This window comes from Ambystoma mexicanum, chromosome 4q, assembly GCF_040938575.1.
Source record: "Ambystoma mexicanum isolate Mex_15411 chromosome 4q, UKY_AmexF1_1, whole genome shotgun sequence".
In the NCBI taxonomy this organism is placed as follows: Eukaryota; Metazoa; Chordata; class Amphibia; order Caudata; family Ambystomatidae; genus Ambystoma; species Ambystoma mexicanum.
In genome coordinates this window covers 246,790,751-246,809,049 of record NC_090928.1, presented here as the reverse complement: position 1 = coordinate 246,809,049, position 18,299 = coordinate 246,790,751, and the positions used below count along the sequence as shown (strand labels likewise).

General features: G+C 46.6%; 2 protein-coding genes across 4 annotated transcripts in view; one reads left to right on the top strand and one right to left on the bottom strand.

Moving 5' to 3' along the window:
- MORN2 (MORN repeat containing 2) overlaps positions 1-13,070 on the bottom strand; it is a 110,868-nt gene extending 97,798 nt beyond the window's left edge. Inside the window, exons 1-2 of one of the 2 annotated variants that reach the window (XM_069607796.1) lie at positions 4,848-5,095; positions 3,826-3,981 (exon numbers count right to left, since the gene is read on the bottom strand). In XM_069607796.1, coding sequence (XP_069463897.1) covers positions 3,826-3,885 — 60 coding nt within the window. In that variant the 5' untranslated portion in view covers positions 3,886-3,981; positions 4,848-5,095. Of the gene's footprint in view, positions 1-3,825; positions 3,982-4,847; positions 5,096-12,960 lie in introns of those variants that run through there. The other variant, XM_069607795.1, reaches the window with a different exon arrangement.
- A 7-nt stretch (positions 13,071-13,077) lies between these two features.
- The window catches only part of DHX57 (DExH-box helicase 57), a 1,970,484-nt gene continuing 1,965,262 nt past the window's right edge, over positions 13,078-18,299 (top strand). For both annotated transcript variants that reach the window (XM_069607794.1, XM_069607793.1), the window contains exon 1: positions 13,078-13,159. The gene's annotated coding sequence lies outside the window, so the exon portion shown is untranslated. The remainder of the gene's footprint in view (positions 13,160-18,299) is intronic.

The following is an 18,299-nucleotide window of genomic DNA, read 5'->3' as shown; positions in this document are numbered from 1 at the left end:
CCTCCAGGATACTCAAACGCCACCAGGGTCGGACTGGGACAAGAAATAGGCCTGGACACCCAAAAGAAAGTGATCCATCCCTCGCCTAAAAGAAATGGCCCTCAAACCATCCTCCATGAATCACGTCAATTCACAACTTTACAGGAAACGCTAATTATGGAGGGTTAATGGTGTTTGTTGCATATAATATTTTGTATAAACGCTTAAGAAAGTGATAACATTCCTTTTTTTTTTTAAGCATCCTCAGCACATAGGTAAATACTGTTATTTTGCAGAACCAGACTCGAAGTGTCTACTAGTTGCCACCAGTATTGAAAATAGAGTTACATTTAATAAGCAGCACAGCCAAATGATACCGGAAACACGCAGCCAACAGTTTGGGCTTTTGTTATTAGACATGGGAAATGCATTTGCAAGGCACTGCCGTAGTTGTAAGTGGCCATAAATGGTAGCAGCTGCCACTGTATCTAGGCATATAATAGCAGTGTCTGGCAAATGTATAATGCTTATACACAAGCCAAAACCGTTGGCTTTGCCAATGCTGGTTTTTTAACAGGACTTCAGTGAAGTACACGCATAGTGCTTATAAATCGAGTGGCCAAGGCAGTGTCAAGGCAACTTTGATGAGACCCCTTTGCCTCCCCTACCCTGGTTAGGAACGTCCCTAGCAGCAACGCACGGTACTTAAAGGAATGGTTCGCCCAAACATTTTTATTTCAAAAATAGATAGGCAACATTAAAAAAAAACAATTGGCGTTTTTTTTTTTTCGAAGTACCTATGTAAAATTTTGAGCAATTCAAGCTCAAAAATTGAAAAAGCAAGCACATGGGCGCATCCATTTTGTGAAATGGCTGCCCACCTGTGCTGGCTTTTGCGGCACTAATGAAGGAAAAGCAAGCCAGCTGTAGTAAACAAAAAGCTACCACTGGGTGGCTTTTCCTTCATTGGTGCCGGGACTCGGACCGGAGACTACAGACAGAAAAGCTGCAGCTGCATCTCGGTAAGTGCTATTTATTTATTTTTTTTAAATAAGCACTAGCTGCGTTTTTTTTTCTAAGTTTTCCGGGCTGGAGGAGCCAGGAAAACTTGGAAATAAAACCGCAGCTTTAAAAACGTTGTATTTATGTTTGCTGTCGCTTTTGAAGCGACCACAAACATAAATACAACGTTATTGTGTTTGAAAACGCTGCGGTTTTTCTTTCTAAGTTTCTCAGGTTCCTCTGAGCCTGAGAAACTTAGAAAGAAAAACCGCAGCGTTTTCAAACACAATCGCGTTGGGTTTCTGCTTAAATCTGCTTTCCCATTTGGGGCTTGGAGCCCTAGAGCCCCAAATGGGAAAGCAGATTTAGGCAGAAACACTGCAGCATTTAGCATTTCCCATTTGGGGCTCTCGGGGCCCCCCGTGGGGAGCCCGAGAGCCCCAAATGGGAAATCAGATTTAGGCAGAAACACAGCGGCATGTCAACACAACCGCGTTGTGTTCCTGCCTGCCTTGTCTTTCACTTTGGGTCTCCGGTGCTCCCATGGGGGAGCACCGGAGACCCAAAGTGATAGCCACGGCAGGCAGAAACACAACACGGTTGTGTTTGAAAATGCTGCGGTTTTTCTTTCTGAGTTTCTCAGGCTCCTCCGAGCCGGAGGAGCCTGACAAACTTAGAAAGAAAAACCGCAGCGTTTTCAAACACAATAACGTTGTATTTATGTTTGCGGTTGCTTCAAAAGCTACCGCAAACATAAATACAACGTTTTTAAAGCTGCGGTTTTATTTCTAAGTTTTCCGGGCTCCTCCAGCCGGGAAAACGTAGAAAAAAAAAAACGCAGTTAGTGTTTATTTTTATTTAAAAAAATAGCACTTACCGAGATGCAGCTGCAGCTTTTCTGCCTGTAGTCTCCGGTCCCCATCCTCCGCGTACAGCACCAATGAAGGAAAAGCCACCCAGGGGTAGCTTTTGTTTACTACAGCTGGCTGGCTTTTCCTTCATTAGTGCCGCAAAAGCCAAAGCGAGCACAGCGGCGGTATCCATTTCACAAAATGGATGCCCCTGTATGCTATCTTTGAGCTTGAATTGCTCAAAATTTTACATAGGGACTTCGAAAAAAAAAAACGCCAATCGTTTTTTTTTTATGTTGCCGATCTATTTTTGAAATAAATATTTTTGGGCGAACCATTCCTTTAAATCTAACAAGCTAAGCCACTGTTCGTTCAAATAATTGAAAAAAAAGAGCCTGAGGCCAGGTAGTAGCTGCGCGTGCCATGGAGCCTGAGGAGCTAGCTAGCGCCCAGGACACAGCGGGACCCCGGACATCCCATCTCATCTTGCGCACTTAATGGTTTGTGGCCTAGGGACTGATGAGCAGAGAGAGAGAGTTGGAGATGTACAGTGTGCGTTGAGCGAGGGACTGAGAGGTGATGGGTCAATGGTGCAGCACGTACCCGGATTTATGTCTATTAGCGCAGTACAGTTTTTTGGTAGGCAGCCCTGGGCTCCGTTTGCACAGCTCTGTGTTAGTGGTATATGACAGTAGGGCTGTGTTAGCTGAGAGGCGGTTGTGTGCATACATTGTGGAAGCTTGTGCAATCACCTGACATCACAGCATTCTCTTGCCCAAAAAGAGCAGATACCCGATTCTGCAATAGGTTACCTGGCACACATTAGGGGCCGATTCATGGAACGCTTTCCTATGGGATTGCGCCATTATAAAACACTTCCATGAATCAGGCCCTAAATAGCATGCTTGTTGTCATCCAATCAAGGGGCTGGTAATTAGCAAATGCAGCTTAAGGCGGTAAGACTAACAACAGTTGCACTGCAATTACTCCTGCTTGAATCGTTACCACACATTTATTTAAAAGAAATTCAGCTAATTTAATCAACTAATTGACCCCGAGCCCACACACATTTTTGCCCTATGGCCTACGTACTCTGGAGCCTGCACCCCAAACCACATACGCACTGTATCGTGCACCACGCAAGTTAACGGAGCAGACTGAAGACAGGGCACCCAACAAGACATTTAGATGTCAGCTCCTCACTAGCTTCTTCACCAGATGTGAAGCAATGGCAGTTTGTAATACTTATGTGTGATGTTAGGAGCGATAGTAACTGCAGAAATCACAGGGTTTATTCTCAAATGTAGCCAGGCTTAGGTGTACAGTTTGGGGCCTTTGGTAAACGCTGCGTTGTTTCGAATTGTCCCGTTCCAGTTAAGAGGAGTTCATCCAGCCCCCATTTTTCGGTATACACGCATTTTGTCGAATGATTTTACATCGTGGGACTTTTCATCGCCAACCCTTTCATCGCCAAAAACTTTTTTGTTACTTTTTTTATGGTGGGGGGGTGTTTGGTGCAGTTTGGGGTGTGACTATTTAAGTAAGGGGAGATGTAGGGGGGGCGAAGCCCCCCATAAATAAAAAAAAGGAGTTTTTGGCGAAGGGTGGCGATGAAGAGTCCCACGAAAATCATTCGGTGAAATAACAGAACCCATTTTTTATCGTAAGGCTACATTTTTAAAAATTACCTATACGCGGACCAACATTGGAAAACATGTGTAATGGCCATTTTATAAGCATCAAAAGGGAATTTGGGATACGCTGCGAATTTTATATGACGTTCATAAGCCACTGATCCGTTTAAGGTTCCTGTACTGAAACTATGTTAATCATAAACGTGTTTTCAATTGTATGTACAGTAGAAAAAACGGTAGATCAAATATAATGTGGATGAAATAAACGACACACCCGTTGTATATCGCTGCGAGCCCCATTGTCACTCACAAATAAAATGAGAGCATAAAAAAAACTGCGGCAATCGTCGTTTACTTACGTTAGTGATTCCTGAACCTACTCCCAGTCCCAGGCCTGTATTCCTAGCTGCTTTCGGCATTCCTCGTAGAAGAGCAATGTAGCAAAATGCAACAGTCCCGAAATCTCCCTCAGGAAAAAACCAATGAAGATGAGATAACAATAAGGGGGGAGGGGCCAGGGACGTCATTTGGGGGTCGCCAGGGGTCGCAACTGCGACCTCTGTGGTGTCCCTTGCGACCTCTGTGGTGTCCCTTGCGACCTCTACTAAAAAAAAATTTTTTTTTTTTTTTTTTTTTTTTTTTTTTTTTTTTTAAGTTATGCAAGCTCCTGGGCTGTGGCTCTTTACTTCTGGGGTGGCTGGCTTTCTTGTTCAGGCCCCTTAAAAAAAAAGACTTGAGGCACTTGTTCTTATTTTTCTTCTAACACTTTCAGCACTGACCCTAAATAAGAAAGAATAGGTATACCAAATAATGTGTCTTTCTGGAATTCTATACAGTAATTGCTGGCCTCATTAAATGTTTATTTCAGGCACACTTCAGGGGGTGAGTCACTGATTTAGTCTGTTCTTAAACGCCTCACTAAGCCTAAGCCGTTCATCCTTCTGAGGTCGATAAATGAGTACCAACACAGGTTGGGTGATATTGGGTGTATATTTTATCTATATAAAGTGCTTAATGATGTGTTATTATATAGCACTTACGCTTATCATTTGGTCATGGACGTCTGCTTGCATACACAGTCATTTGGTAATACGGGCCAATAAACACTGAACTTAATGATACATATGGCGATCCATTCTTGTATGAATGTACATCATATAGTGATATCATAACTATATTTTTCATAGTTTACAATGCTATGTGATGCCACTTCCTGTTTTTTCAACGGGTGAAATGTCGTGTACCATCGCTACCCGCTATATCACTTTGGGGCGGGGTCTAATGACATCACTTCCTGTGATGTCATCAGAGGGTCAAGGGTCGGGTGATGTCACTTCCGCTACCCCTGGCATTTTGGTGAAATGACGTCCCTGGGAGGGGCTGCAGTGGCAGGTGGAAGAGACCTAGGCGGAGAGGGGGACTGGGAAGCATAGAGCGTGAAGCACGCACAGAGAAGATGTTCAACAACGGAGATCAAAGACGGACAGAAGATTAGGCTCCAAGTAAGAGATTAATGGCCGTGTGACACCCTGGCCTCTACAGCAGCAACAGCAGCCACAGGCCCTGCCCCTGCCCTGGTCGCTCCTCGAGTCGAGGCTCTGGAGTCAGACAGGCGGGCAGGCCCGGACTAGCCCCATTTAGCAAAAGGAAACAATGTATGAGCGAGGTGAACGAGCGCACAGCTCAGCTGGCCCCTCAACTCACACAGACATCCCGGCCAGCCCCCAGGGCTCAAGTCGAGGGTACAGGTGGGGGACGGAGTCCCCCCACTTTTTTGCAGAGGGGGGGGACTGAGTCCCCCCAGAAAATGAGAAACATTGAATGTCCTATTGAATTTATGAATAAAAGCCGACATCGGGATCGAAACGCAGTTGTCAGGTTTGTAAGCAGGACACTTCACCACTGCACTATATAACCTGATAAGAAATACCAAACAACTAAAGGTGAAATATCCCATTTCGGTACTGCAAGTCCCAGGGAAAACATATGCATTGGTTCTTGGAGTTTAAAACACGCACACCTCTTAATGTTTTCAAAAACACTATTAGAAGAAAACATCCTCGCTTGGATTTGTGTGTGTGTTGATTTTATGAAAGGCAAATGCCATTCACCTTGTGCAATTTGGGTAGTTATGCAAAGCCAATGTAATGAAATGTGCATATTTCACCTTGATATGCTCATTTGTGGTGACGTCACATCCCATTGCGTTTGTTGATGAGTCCCCCCACTTAAATTTTTAGGACTTGACCCTTGGCCGCCAGCCCCACCCCCATCATTTCTTTGTAACTGACACTCTGAGGGTCTCTGAGTGTGGCCGGGTCTGCTGGCTGGCGGCGCCACGCTGCCGGACCTGTGCTTGCAACAAGTCTGCCAGTGCCAGTGCTTTTGTGATGCACCAGCATTCATCAAAGCAAAGTGAACACTTACGAAGTATGTGTTAGCTTTCTTTCATGAATGTGCAGAGTGCACATGCAGGCCAGTCCCTATGGATCCTCCATGTGCCGTGCAGCGGCAGGGCAATAATTACGACTCACTGCGTAAAACTTCCAGAAAAAGAAAAAAAAAACATTATTTAGCTCGCACCTCTAAAACCAGCCCCAGGGTGCCTCATAAATACGGCCCAACAATATTCCCAAGGTCAGTTTTGTCCGCCCCCCTGGCCAAACAGCCGATAGGCCAATCCGACCCTGAACTACACCCAGAGGCAAGGCTGAACCTTGCCACCTAACCAAGGGCTGGAAATGAATCCCTGTTGGTCCACCCTCCAACTCAAAAAAGGAAACAAAACAGTAAAGACAAAAGGAGGAGCTTACATACCTACACACAAAAAGAAAAATGAATTAGGACTTGTAACATCACATGCATCACCTACACTAACACCAGCACAGATCTTGTCTTACTGGGTGGGCTGTAACCACCGACAGAGTCCAGAACAGATGGTTACTAGCAGGTTGACTCACCCCAGGGCCCACCAGACAGGCATATCCTCTGGCAAGTTGTCTCACTACAGAGCCTGCAAACCTTAAACTTTGAACTCACCTCTCCCAAAGCAGGCTCAAACATCACATACAGTTGCTACGCAGACTCTACTCTTCAACCTGGATCATAAACTAACAATTAGACAAAATAAAGGCACACTAGCCTGGAAATATCCTACCCTAAAAAAGAACACACAACAAAAACCTCTAAGGCTACACTATCTCCGTCCCTAACATTAGAGTTGCCATGACTGTTGTGATCCGATACAACTCCTCCCTTGAGCAGCAGGTCCACATGTCAAGTGCTATAATTATGACACATCATCACCAATATCAACATTGCAGACATCACTGTGGTTACAAAGATTAACGGGGGCCTTGGGGGGAACGCAAAGCGTTTTCCCCCGGGGAGGTTTTTGGCGCTGCACACGGCCAGCGAGTGGCCATGGGGGGGCAGAGTGCCGCCCAGGGGTATTTAAGGGTCCAGGGAAGGTTCGGGAGACAGGCGACGGTTGGACTTGGCGATTGTCAAGTACTGTTGCCTGCTCCCGAGCCTTCACTGGTATTAGCTGGGCCTACAGGTGGGCGAGTTAGTCAGGTGAGGCATCGGAGTGTTGGTAGAGTGGATGGGTAGTTAGGTAGTTAGCTTCATTTAAAAAAATAAATAAATAATTATATAGATAGTTAATATTGTGGAACGTGTTGTAGGGGTGCCGTATATAAGACACCCCTTGTCTGCTTACCGGCGGGTCCCGTGTTTTCTGGTGCGCGGCGTTAGGGAAGCCTAGGAAGTCGGTGTCTCGAGGGCTCTGGGGGTGCTGTGGGGGAGTTTCTTGTCAGTTACTTCCTTCCCTCGTTCGAGTGTCAGCAGGGTGTAGAAGAATTGGGAGCCCGGGGTTAGCGGCTTTCTTTTTCAGCTCCTTAGCTGAAATGCTGCATGCATCACAAAAGCACTGGCACTGGCAGACTTGTTGCAAGCACAGGTCCGGCAGCATGGCGCCGCCAGCCAGCAGACCCGGCCACACTCAGAGACCCTCAGAGTGTCAGTTACAAAGAAATGATGGGGGTGGGGCTGGCAGCCAAGGGTCATGTCCTAAAAATTTAAGTGGGGGGACTCATCAACAAACGCAATGGGATGTGACGTCACCAGAAATGAGCATATCAAGGTGAAATATGCACATTTCATTACAGGATTCTCCTGTTTATTTAGTTAGGCTGAGGTGAAGGGGTGTGTGGGCGGGGGTTTTCCTCGTTAGTTAGTGGGCGCGACTGTTTTCCCAGGCAGCAGCATTTTCGGCTCGAGCTACGTTGCGCAGTGACGCGGTAGCTTCTTTCGGTCGGGGGAGGCAGTGCAGTCCATTTAAAGGGACCGTCTTGTTTTTCCTGCACCCTGCGGTGTGGCCTGCTCGCCGCGTTCATTTAGGTGGAGCAGCAGATTTCCTGCAGGTGAAGGGGCCCGGGTGTCTATTTCTGTGCGGTTTAGTTAGGAATTTTGTTTTTGTGTAGGGCACTCTAAGTCAGGTCTCCTGTATACGCGTTAGCGCTAAAAAGGGGATAGAGGGCACTGCAGTTCCCTTAAAGGGACAGCGTTTAGTTTTCCTGGGCCAGTGCGGTGTGGCTTCTGAACCGCCAGGGGGCAGTGTTCTACTGTCTTTCTGGGCCCCAATTTTATTGGGGTCTGGTTTTGGTCTGGTTTCTCGTTGTTAAGTTAGGGTTAGGGGAAGGGGTTCTTTAGGGCAAGGGTTTTATGAAAAGGGGAGAATTATAAAAAAAAAATCTTTTTTCCAGAATAATAATTTGCTATATTCTCTATATTGTAAGTATAGATTTTGATTAACCCTTGTGGGTGTTAGTGGGTTTTTATAGCCCAATTTTTTCTTGGGGGTTTTCCCAGGCTAAGGATAGTGCTCCACGGGTAGGTATCTGGCTCGGGGGCTTAGTTAGTTTAACTTTCAAGGGGTATATTTTAGTGCACACCCAGATTATTGGTGCACAATGGTGGGCAAGCAAGAAGGGTCTGGTTGATGCAAGGGCTCTGAGGGAGGCCCTGGAAATTATCAGCAGGGTGTCTAAGGCCCAGCTGGAAGGGGCGGTGGTGGAGGTCACAGGTGAGACGGAGCTAGGTGGGGGGGCAGGCCGGAGCGGAGAGCTGCGGCAGATGGGGCTCTCACCACAGTGGTGGCTTGCACCCCCGTGGCGGGGAGAGGGGAGGTTTGGGAATCCAGGGGCAGGAAGTTGAGGAGGGAGATAGATAGGAGGGCGTCCGGGGGAGAAAGGTTTTCGGGTGGGGAGCTAAGGAGGGAGGGAGTGAATGATAGCCCTGGGGAAGCTAGGAGTGTTCAAAAAGAGGTGGGTCAAGGGAACCATGGTGGGGGCGGAGATGGGGCGCAGAAGGGGGTGACAGGGCAGAGGGGAAGAGGGGTAAATACTTGCAGAAGAGTGCAGGTGGGAGAAGGAGGGAGAGGTCCCCATCAATTGAGGAGGTTAGAGGGGGTGCGGAACGCCCCCCCCGGGTAGAAGGAGTGAGGGCGCAGGGCGCGGCGCTGCCCCTGCTGTTCAGGTGGAGGTAGAGGGTTTTAGAACGGCCCCTCCTTGGTCAGCACAAGGAGAGCCCAGAGGGTGCAGCAAGGCCCCTAGCGATGAGGATTCCAGGGTGGAGAACGGCACGCCTCGCCCGAGAGAAGAGGGCCAGGCAGGGGTTTCTGCAGCCCCGCCGAGAAGACGTCAAAGGAGTGGCGGGGCGGATGCCCCGGGCTTGCACGAAGAAGATCAACTCAACTCGGGCATGAGCTCGCATCCACAATGTAGGAGCCCTCTAAGAAAAGAGATGAGGAGCATCGGTGTGGACGCCAGACCGCAGACGGCTTGCGTGGAAAGAGGTGAGCGGGAGAGGGAATGGTCATCTGCTTGGCAGAGAGGGGTCACAAAAAGGGGGACGGGAAATGAAGGGTCTGGACTGCAAGGGGTAAGGAAGGAAGTTGGTGTACAGGCCATTGGAGCCTCGGGGGTTGAGAAGAGCATTTGCTCAGCGGAGGTCCAAACGGACAAGGTGGTAGAGCCATTGGTGCTGGAGGTGCAAGCTGGAAAAGAAAAGGAGGTTGAGGTGAAAGGCAAGGAGAAAAAACTGCCATACATGGGGATAACAAAACCGTTGGGGGCGCACTTGATGGCAGCGACCAGGGAGAAGATTCAGGCGGGGGAATTTGTAGATGTTTTTAAATTGCTCCATAGGGAAGTGAGAGCAAAGGAGGGGTCTAAAGAAGAAGAGAGGGAACTGGCTTCGCGCCCAAGGGTCCCGGTGACTATTGAGAATTGGACGTCGGCATTTATCATTTATGCCAGTGTTTATTGTGAAAAATTCCCGGAGCGTTGTGTGGCCCTGCTTAAATATATGGACGGAATTAGGAAGGCTTTCACGAGTTCTGGGGGCTTTGCCTGGGTAAGGTATGATGAGGAATTCAGAGCGAGAATGGCGGAGGACAGTCAGGCGGTCTGGGGGAGATAGACATGGATCTGCTGCAATGGATGGCTCCAACGAGGCCTGCCCTGACATTGCACACAGCAAGTGGGCTGCCTGTGCCTTTCCGGCCCTTTCAATATCCCCTGCTTATAGTCGGACCATCACATCATAACTTTTACTATTGAGGCAACCCCGCGAACTTCGACTCCGATAGCCCCAGCTCTCCCCACTAGAAGTAAAAAGGACATCACTAAGGAGAAACTCCTCCCACTGTTACTCCCTTCCCTTAATGCGGCCACTAACACCTGCCCTGATCCCACCTCCCTAGCAGACACCTATAACCAAACTATGCGTACGGCCATGGATTCTATAGCACCTATCAAACTCAGGAAGGCCAAACCACAAGCACATCTTAATTCATGGTTCACCCCACAGTTAAGAATGCTCCGCAAAGCTAAACGATGTGCTGAAAATCGCTGGAGAAGCCACCCCTCTCATGAGCATAAAGATGGTTTCCTTCTTGCCTCACTCATCTACAAAGATGCTATCATCACTGCAAAAAAGAATCTCTTACCAATTGCATTCTGCAAGCTGATTCGAATATAAAAGGAACACTTCAAAATCCTAAAAGAGCTAGAAACTCCACTCTCCCCCCCAGGACACTTGCACGAAAGATAGTAAATGGGGTGCTAACATCCAAGCAGCCTTACTAAATAAAATCTCTACGATACAATCTAAAATTAAAGACAAGCAGGACAGCCTGAAGCTCGACAACCGCTCACACTCCCCTGCTGGGGCCCTCCCTCTAGACACTGCTAACACCAAACCATTTGCCTTCTCACCGCTCACCATTACCGAGGTAGAAAACATCATCCTGAGAATTAAACTATCCAACTGCCAAGGTGACCCATGCCCAGCTCCCATCATTAAGGACTCTGCACATGATCTGGCCCCTTTCATTACGGCCTTCATCAACTCCTCCTTTAAAACAGGTATTGTCCCAGACAACCTTAAGGATGCGTGGGTGATCCCACTGCTCAAAAAACCATCCCTTGACCCAAACATACCTACTAATTTACGACCTATCACCACGGTTCCGTTTTTGCTTAAGATTTTGGGCCACGCAGCATACCTTCAGATCCAAGATTACTTGGAATCTAACAACTTGCTAGGTCTACGACAATCAGGATTTCGCCCTAGACACAGGACGGAAACTGTTTTAATAGACCTAAAAACACAAATTGAGGTATTGAAGGATCAGGGCAAACTAGCAATGCTACTACTTCTCAACCTCTCAGCCGCATTTGATTTGGTCAACCATCAGATCCTATGAAGGCACCTCCACTCCGCTGCCAATTTCTCGTCCTCGGCTGTGGCCTGGATCAAATCCTTTTTGAGCAATAGATACATGAGGGTCTTTGCCCCATCTGCAGCCGCGGACCCCTCCCCAATTCACTGCGGCGCACCCCAGGGATCTTGCGTGTCACCTACACTCTATAACATTTTCACAAAACCACTCTTTGATGTGCTGGACTATCTGGGTGTCTCCTACACTAACTATGCGGACGACACTCAGATACTCATTCCCATCACAAGTGATTATCCAGCTGACACCAAGGCCCTTAACGTCTACCTGGTTATTCAAGCCTGGATGGCCCAACACCAGTTATGCCTAAATGACGACAAGACGGAGCTCCTAATCCTGGGTACCGCAAAACGCCTGAGCAAACTAGAGCCTTCCTATCATTCATTCACCATAGACGGTATCACCATACCAGTCTCAAAAGATACTAAAACGCTAGGTTTTTACCTTGATGCCACCCTATCCTTATCCCGACAAATAAATGCAGTCAGATCTGCTTATGCATACACATGCAAACTTATTGCAGCCTGCAGACCGTTTCTTACCACCCCTAACAGTGTCACACTAGCTAGAACCCTCATTATGGCTAAAATTGATTATTGTAGTGCTCTTTACTTAGGCACCAGCCAAGAGAACCTGAATAAACTCCAAACAACACCATTCGTGCTGCCCTAAACATCCCCGCAACCACCACATTTCAGAATCCAGAACCAACCTAAAATGGCTACCTGTCCAGCAGAGAATTTCACTAAAAAGACTCGCCCTTACGCACAAATGCTTGGCTAACAAGGCCCCTATCTACCTCTGCAGTCGGCTGTCGCACCACTCGACCCCCGACCACTAAGATCTGCCTAGTCCCACTATCGATCCCTAGGTTTAAACTGCAAAAAGCGGGGGGCTCGAGCTTCCCTGTCCTAGCCTCTAAGCTATGGAACTCCCTCCCCGTTACAATCAGAGCTGAAGACTCATTCAATACATTTAAGGCCAAAACCAAATCTTGGCTTTTCGACCAGCTTTAAGACATGCTCAGCGCCCTTGTCTCACATACTCTGACCCGCTGACCTCCCTTACTACCTCTTTCTGCACACCCTACGGGTATATCCACTGTTAAGCCTTAGCAGCACTGAAACCACTGTAATATATATAGATAGTAACCCTGTTAATATTTCTGTAATTTTTCATGTCTGTATATATGCTTTTTCTGCAACTTTGTACAAATTGCGCCCCGTTGCCTGCGGGCCTGATGGTTTGCTCGTTACAAATAAAACAAATACAAAAAAAAATACAAATACAGCGAAGCTGCGCTTTCAGAAAGCAAACCAATCCCCAGATCATTAAAAACAAGTCACTCGATAAAGATTTTTTTTTTAAAAAAAATCCCCATTAGCAAATTACAGACTAATCTTCCGGACCTCGACAGACTACTGACAACTTGGAGTTCATCGCTGAGAGCGAACCTCTCGTGTCTGAGAGCAGTATCACTATTGACTATTCAGAGGAGCCTCATTCACTTTCATGGCATACCAGTTAGAAGAAGAGACCCCTTGATATCAAGGCGGCAATCGACGCTTTCCAAGAGAGTTCACGGTGCTCCGAGCTGTGAAACTCATAGACTATTTCTACTCCCATTTTCGTTACCGAGTCCCTGAGTTTATGCGCCTCTCGTGTCTGTGCTGTACCTCCTGTGCCTTACCCGACATGGCTCTGGAACAGGGTCCTGTTGATTCTTTCTGCCATGTACGCTAACCTGCGAGGCGAGAACGCCATCTGCGTTGCCATAGCCACCAGGGAGCAGCTTCTAACCCGGAAGTGAAAAGAGTGAAATCTCCTCCTTTGACAGTATTGCCGTGCCGGGTGTGGGTGGAGTCTGCCGGCATGGGAACCCAAGGAAGGTAAGAGTGTGGAAGTGGGGGGAGACATTTATAATTGCTGACTATAGGCCGACCCGCAGTGTCACATTGTATAAACATTGTGGGCCCTCGGAAAAACACAGCTAATACGCGGTAGAAGGGTGTCTGCCGCCTTTGTTACGAAATAAAGCAAGACCTCTCACTACTACCCACCATCACTTTCCCAAGCGCACGGACTTTGTAAAGTCTCTAAAGCGTATTTTGATTTGCCTGCTAGGTGGTTCTCACCAAGACACTGTCCCAATCTTGAGATTTTGATTTGCACATTGTATGTATTTTTTACATGTACGTCCACCAGGGGGATAGCTTAGTCAGAGGCCGGGGTGGAAGTGGAAAAAAGGAAATAGTGGTACTCTGGCTGCATTCAAAAAGGAGGGAGTGAGTTGGTCGTCAGATAGATGCTCGGGAGGGTCGGCATGGTGGCAGGGGAGAGATGTCGGGGGACAGAGGGTGCAGGATTACAAACTTTGGCTCAAATAGCTGAATTTCAAGGTCTACAGTAGCAATGTCTCAGAGTTTACTTACAAAAAAACAAATTGCATTATAAATCCACATGACTGCATGTAAATCCTTATAGGAACATGTTAAGCCAAAAGAATACCATTGTGGCTTTCTTTTTCACATCCTGAATGGTAAACTATGAGTCTGTTGTGGCCCCACAGAACACACACTACCACCTGTGGGGGTATTTAGGGCTGTATTCCTTAACATGCACAGGAACGCCACAGATGAGTAACTGTGCCAATAACATATATATACACAAAGACGTGAGTAAATGAGTTCTGAGCATCAGTAAGTCTGGATGCTGTTGCCGGCCACCCATGGGTTAACTTGTTTAGCCCCCGCCGTTGGTGAGGCGGAGTTTGTGACGGGGAGTTGGGGAACGAAGGGCGTTCTGGGTAAGGCGCGAGAAGCGCCAGTTACTGTTGGGGAAAGTAAAATAAAGACGTGTTGAGAAACCCCTCCGTGTGCGCGTCCTCCTTTTAGGCTTTGTAGAAGACAACAGATGCAAAATAGTTAAGAGTCTGTGGAGGAGCGCCGGGGCCGCAGTGTAATCCGCCCTGTCCCCGCGCTCAGAATGGTGCTTCCAGAACTGGTGTTGCGCTGTGCCACTCGTAGTCCAGCGAGACGTCGGGCAATGCTTGCTCTCTACATACTTCCTTTTGTTGAGCAACTTGATGCTATTCCAGGACAAAATCTGCAAAACATGCTGGTCTTTTCCTTTCTCGCTGAGGGCTGCTTTCTCTGCATCCCTCACCTTGCTGCACCCTCTCTGCTACCTCGCTTGGTTCCACTTGCCTCCCACATTCCACGTGACCTGTTGCTTCTTGCTCCGTGGAATGAAGAAAAAGCGAATGACGCAACCATGAAGCATGTTACAGAATGGGTCAGGAAAGGTTGGCCTGATGAAAGAGCGGTCCTGGAAGGCCTGCGCCCATATTGGAAGGTGGCTGAAGAAATCTCAGAGAGTGAGGGCATGATAATGAGAGGCGATCAAGTAATCCCACCAGTCGGCATGAGAAAGACCATCATATGTAGGGCTCATGCAGGGCAGCTAGGGAGCAACATGCCTAGGAGATGAGTAAGGGAGTAATATTGGAGACATTGAAATCTCCTTCTAAGATCATGATTGGACCCTGGTTACCATGGTCGTTGGCTATCAGAATTTCTTCAATGAGATTGAATATGTTGTATAAATAAGCATCACCGGAGGGTTGTAGACGTTTATCACAAGCAGGCTTTTGTATTACTGACTCAATATCATACCACCCTTAAGTTTTCCTCTTTCCCCTTCATTGGCTTGATTCGTCAAAAGTCTATAACCATCTAGGTGGACGTTTTTCGTAAGCTAGGTTGTTTGCAAGAGAAGTATGTCTGCTTCACATAACAAATGGCAAGAGGCTTTTGTCCCTACTAAATGATTGACACCTCTTGTGTTCCAAGTTAGTATGCAGAGATTGTAGTTGCCTGTGTTATGGTCTGCTTCTTGCCATTGGGGAGCCAGGCCCATTCTTTGACCAAGCCTTCTTTCTCCTCAACTATTTCTTTTTCAATTTCTGTGATGAATCCAGTGGAGTAATCGCTGATTCCCTGGCAGTGACCACCCATGTGGCCAGGGGATGGCAGTCACTATCTGATCCTGACCCCAACGGTGGATATATGAGGGAGCATCACATGGAAGGAGAGGGCTGTCGGAGGGAGGTGGTGACTCCTTCGGACTAGACGCAGTATTCTCCCCTATAATAACCAAGTTCTTGATGGCTTGTCTTCCCACAAATCCCGTCTATTGTAAACGCCAGAAACCCCTTCCTTTTTGTCACTCTAGTCAAAATCCCATTTATACCTCAAACATACACAACAGACATGTAACATCTCCTGTTTAACAACATCATTTCATTAATCCAGTAACAGATATGGACTTCATCTCCCATAATCCGTCTGAGACAAGGAGGTGGGCAAGAGAGTCTGTGCAGGTCGACAAGATCTCAAATAACAAGCAGACTAGTTGTTTTCCAAACCCTGAAGTGCGCGGGACCTTTAAAACCAGAAGCCACACTGTGGGAGGAGAGAGTGCAGGAGAGGATGTTGGGGCCCAGCTGGAGGCTCGCCGATGCAAAGCACACAGGATCTGGGAAGGCGGCCGCTGCTGGGGGAGAGACGGTGCTGACGAGCACGGAAGGTCCCAAATGCATTTTGAGCAAAGCAGAAGCTCCCGGGTGATTGGTCACTCGAGGATACAGCAATTTCGTACCCGGACCGAAGAGGCAAGCCGACCTGTAACTGCAGAGCCACGCAGAAAGCTAAAGGGACGTTCGCACACTCAAAGCTGGAGAAGAGATGAAGGAATCATCCCACCAAGGCACAAATCGCATCAGAGGCGCAAAGAAGCCCCAGTGAGTCCACCTAAAATTGATGGGGACCCAAGGACGCTCTGAAAATTGCGTCGGCATGTAAATGCATAAAATATATCAGAATTATTTGAAGGCAGACAAGGCTAAGTGCAAAAGCCAATATTGTTTGAGCGCAGACAACTTTTTTATATATATTTTTTTTTATTGTGCCTTATTGGTTAAAATGAACCTTAAACAGATTTATTAATAAACGTTAAAAAAGGTCTATAATACATATGTTAAAAACAGTATACAAAATACAATAACGACACAAGAAATCCTCTAATTGGAATTTAAATTAATTACTAGATACTTGCCAGTATTCTTAATAAAATCTTAATAAAACAAAGTGCAAAGTGAACCCAAGCAAATAAAAGTATATGAGATACTAGTGCGGGGAAGAAGTGTGTATTATTTATATATATATATATATTTCAACCAGAGAACTGAAGCATATACCAGGTTCCTGAAGTTTAGATATTGGAAGTTAATAAAGTACCTCGCAGCAAAGTATACAAGGCAGCTGAAGTTTGAAGCTAATAAAGAAGTCCTGGCAAAAGGAAGACACCAGGCAGTTGACATTTGGGGAGATGTACCTGGCAGCGAAGTATACCAATGGATCTGCAGGACCCAAGAGAAGGATTCCTGGCAGGAGAGTATACCAGACAAACCACCAAAGTTGCATAAAGTGTCTTAACAATTTGGCAAGATACCTGCCAGAGAAGTATGCAAGGGGATCTAGGACGTCCATAAAAGAAGTCCTGGCAACCAAATATAACAGGTTTTTTTAAACTGTCTAAGAATTATACAACTGTGAGGAGACAGGAGATATGAAGAGCCCATGAGAGGATTCCTGGCAGGGCAGTATACCACGAGTTCCACTCAAGATTGTAGAGGAAAGCTTAACCATGTTACAAAATACCTGGCAGGGAAGTATACCAGGCAAATTAAGAAGCACATGAAAAAAATCCTGGTAGTTACATACACCAGGTACTTGGAGTTCTACAAAGACTTTTAATACTGTGACAAGATACCAGGAGATCTGAAGAGCTCACCAGATGATTCCTGGTAAGGGATTACACCAGGCAATCTGCTAAAGTACAAGAGAAGTTAAAGAAAGCTTACTGTGGAATTTTATTATATGAACAAGAACGTTTGTGAATCTAGTAACTTTGTAAATCCAGCACAAAGAAACCATGGAAGTGTTGGATGTCATCAAATATATTGTTTGAACAAGAACTTCTTGAATCTAGTATAAAGAACCAAAGGAATTGTTGGACGAAGAGACACTTTGCTATACTAAGAAATTGTTGTATGGAAAAGACACTTGTGCAATCTGTGATGAATCCTGCAGAGTCCTCACCAATACTTTACCTAAAGTCTCCTCCCAGGTGGCCAGGGGAAGGCAGCCGCTACCTGATCCTAACCCTGGTGGTGGTATTAGCCGGGAGGATCACCTGGTAGGAGAAGGTCCCCAAGGCAATGGGAGGACTCAGTTGGGAGAGACATGGTATTTGTCTTTCTCAAAGGGAGAGATTTCAGTAATGCCAGAATATGTAATGGATTGTTGTTAGAGTGAAGTTTCCTTTCCCGAAGCTATCCATCTTGTGGGTTGTAAAAACTGTTATAATCCACGTAAGAAACAGAGCACTAATACTAAAGCCACTTGTGATTATGATTCTGCCTAAAGTCTGCAACCATCAATTGTCAAGAGTAAGATTCCCTTCACAAAGTTACCCACATTTATAATAATAAAACCTCTTGTGATAAACAGGCAAACAATAGATGTGGACATAAGAACATTCACATCTTAAATTCTGATAATGTCAACTCTCCTTTCACAAAACAAGCATTAATTAATTTTAAAACCCTTTCTAAAAAGGTAATTGATGACAAGAGTGAAGTGGAACATAAAATTCAGAACAAAAGGGGTAATTTGAACATTGTACATTCTGGGATTTGAAGTCCCCAAACTACTGAGACGAAGAAGAGGAATTCAGAGGCACTGGACTGTAAGGCGCGGTCTAATGACTCTAATGACCCACACCCGAGAGGGACTGTTGAGTACATAAGACCCCCTCAGGTGGAGGCCAAGAGAAGAAGCAGAAGGTGCAGAAATTGCCGTGATTCCACGTTGCAATTGCAGCAGCAGAAGGGGGAGGCAACAAAGAGCTATATTAAAGCCCATTAACGAAAACCCTCGTTGCTAAAGTCAAGAAAGGGCAATAATA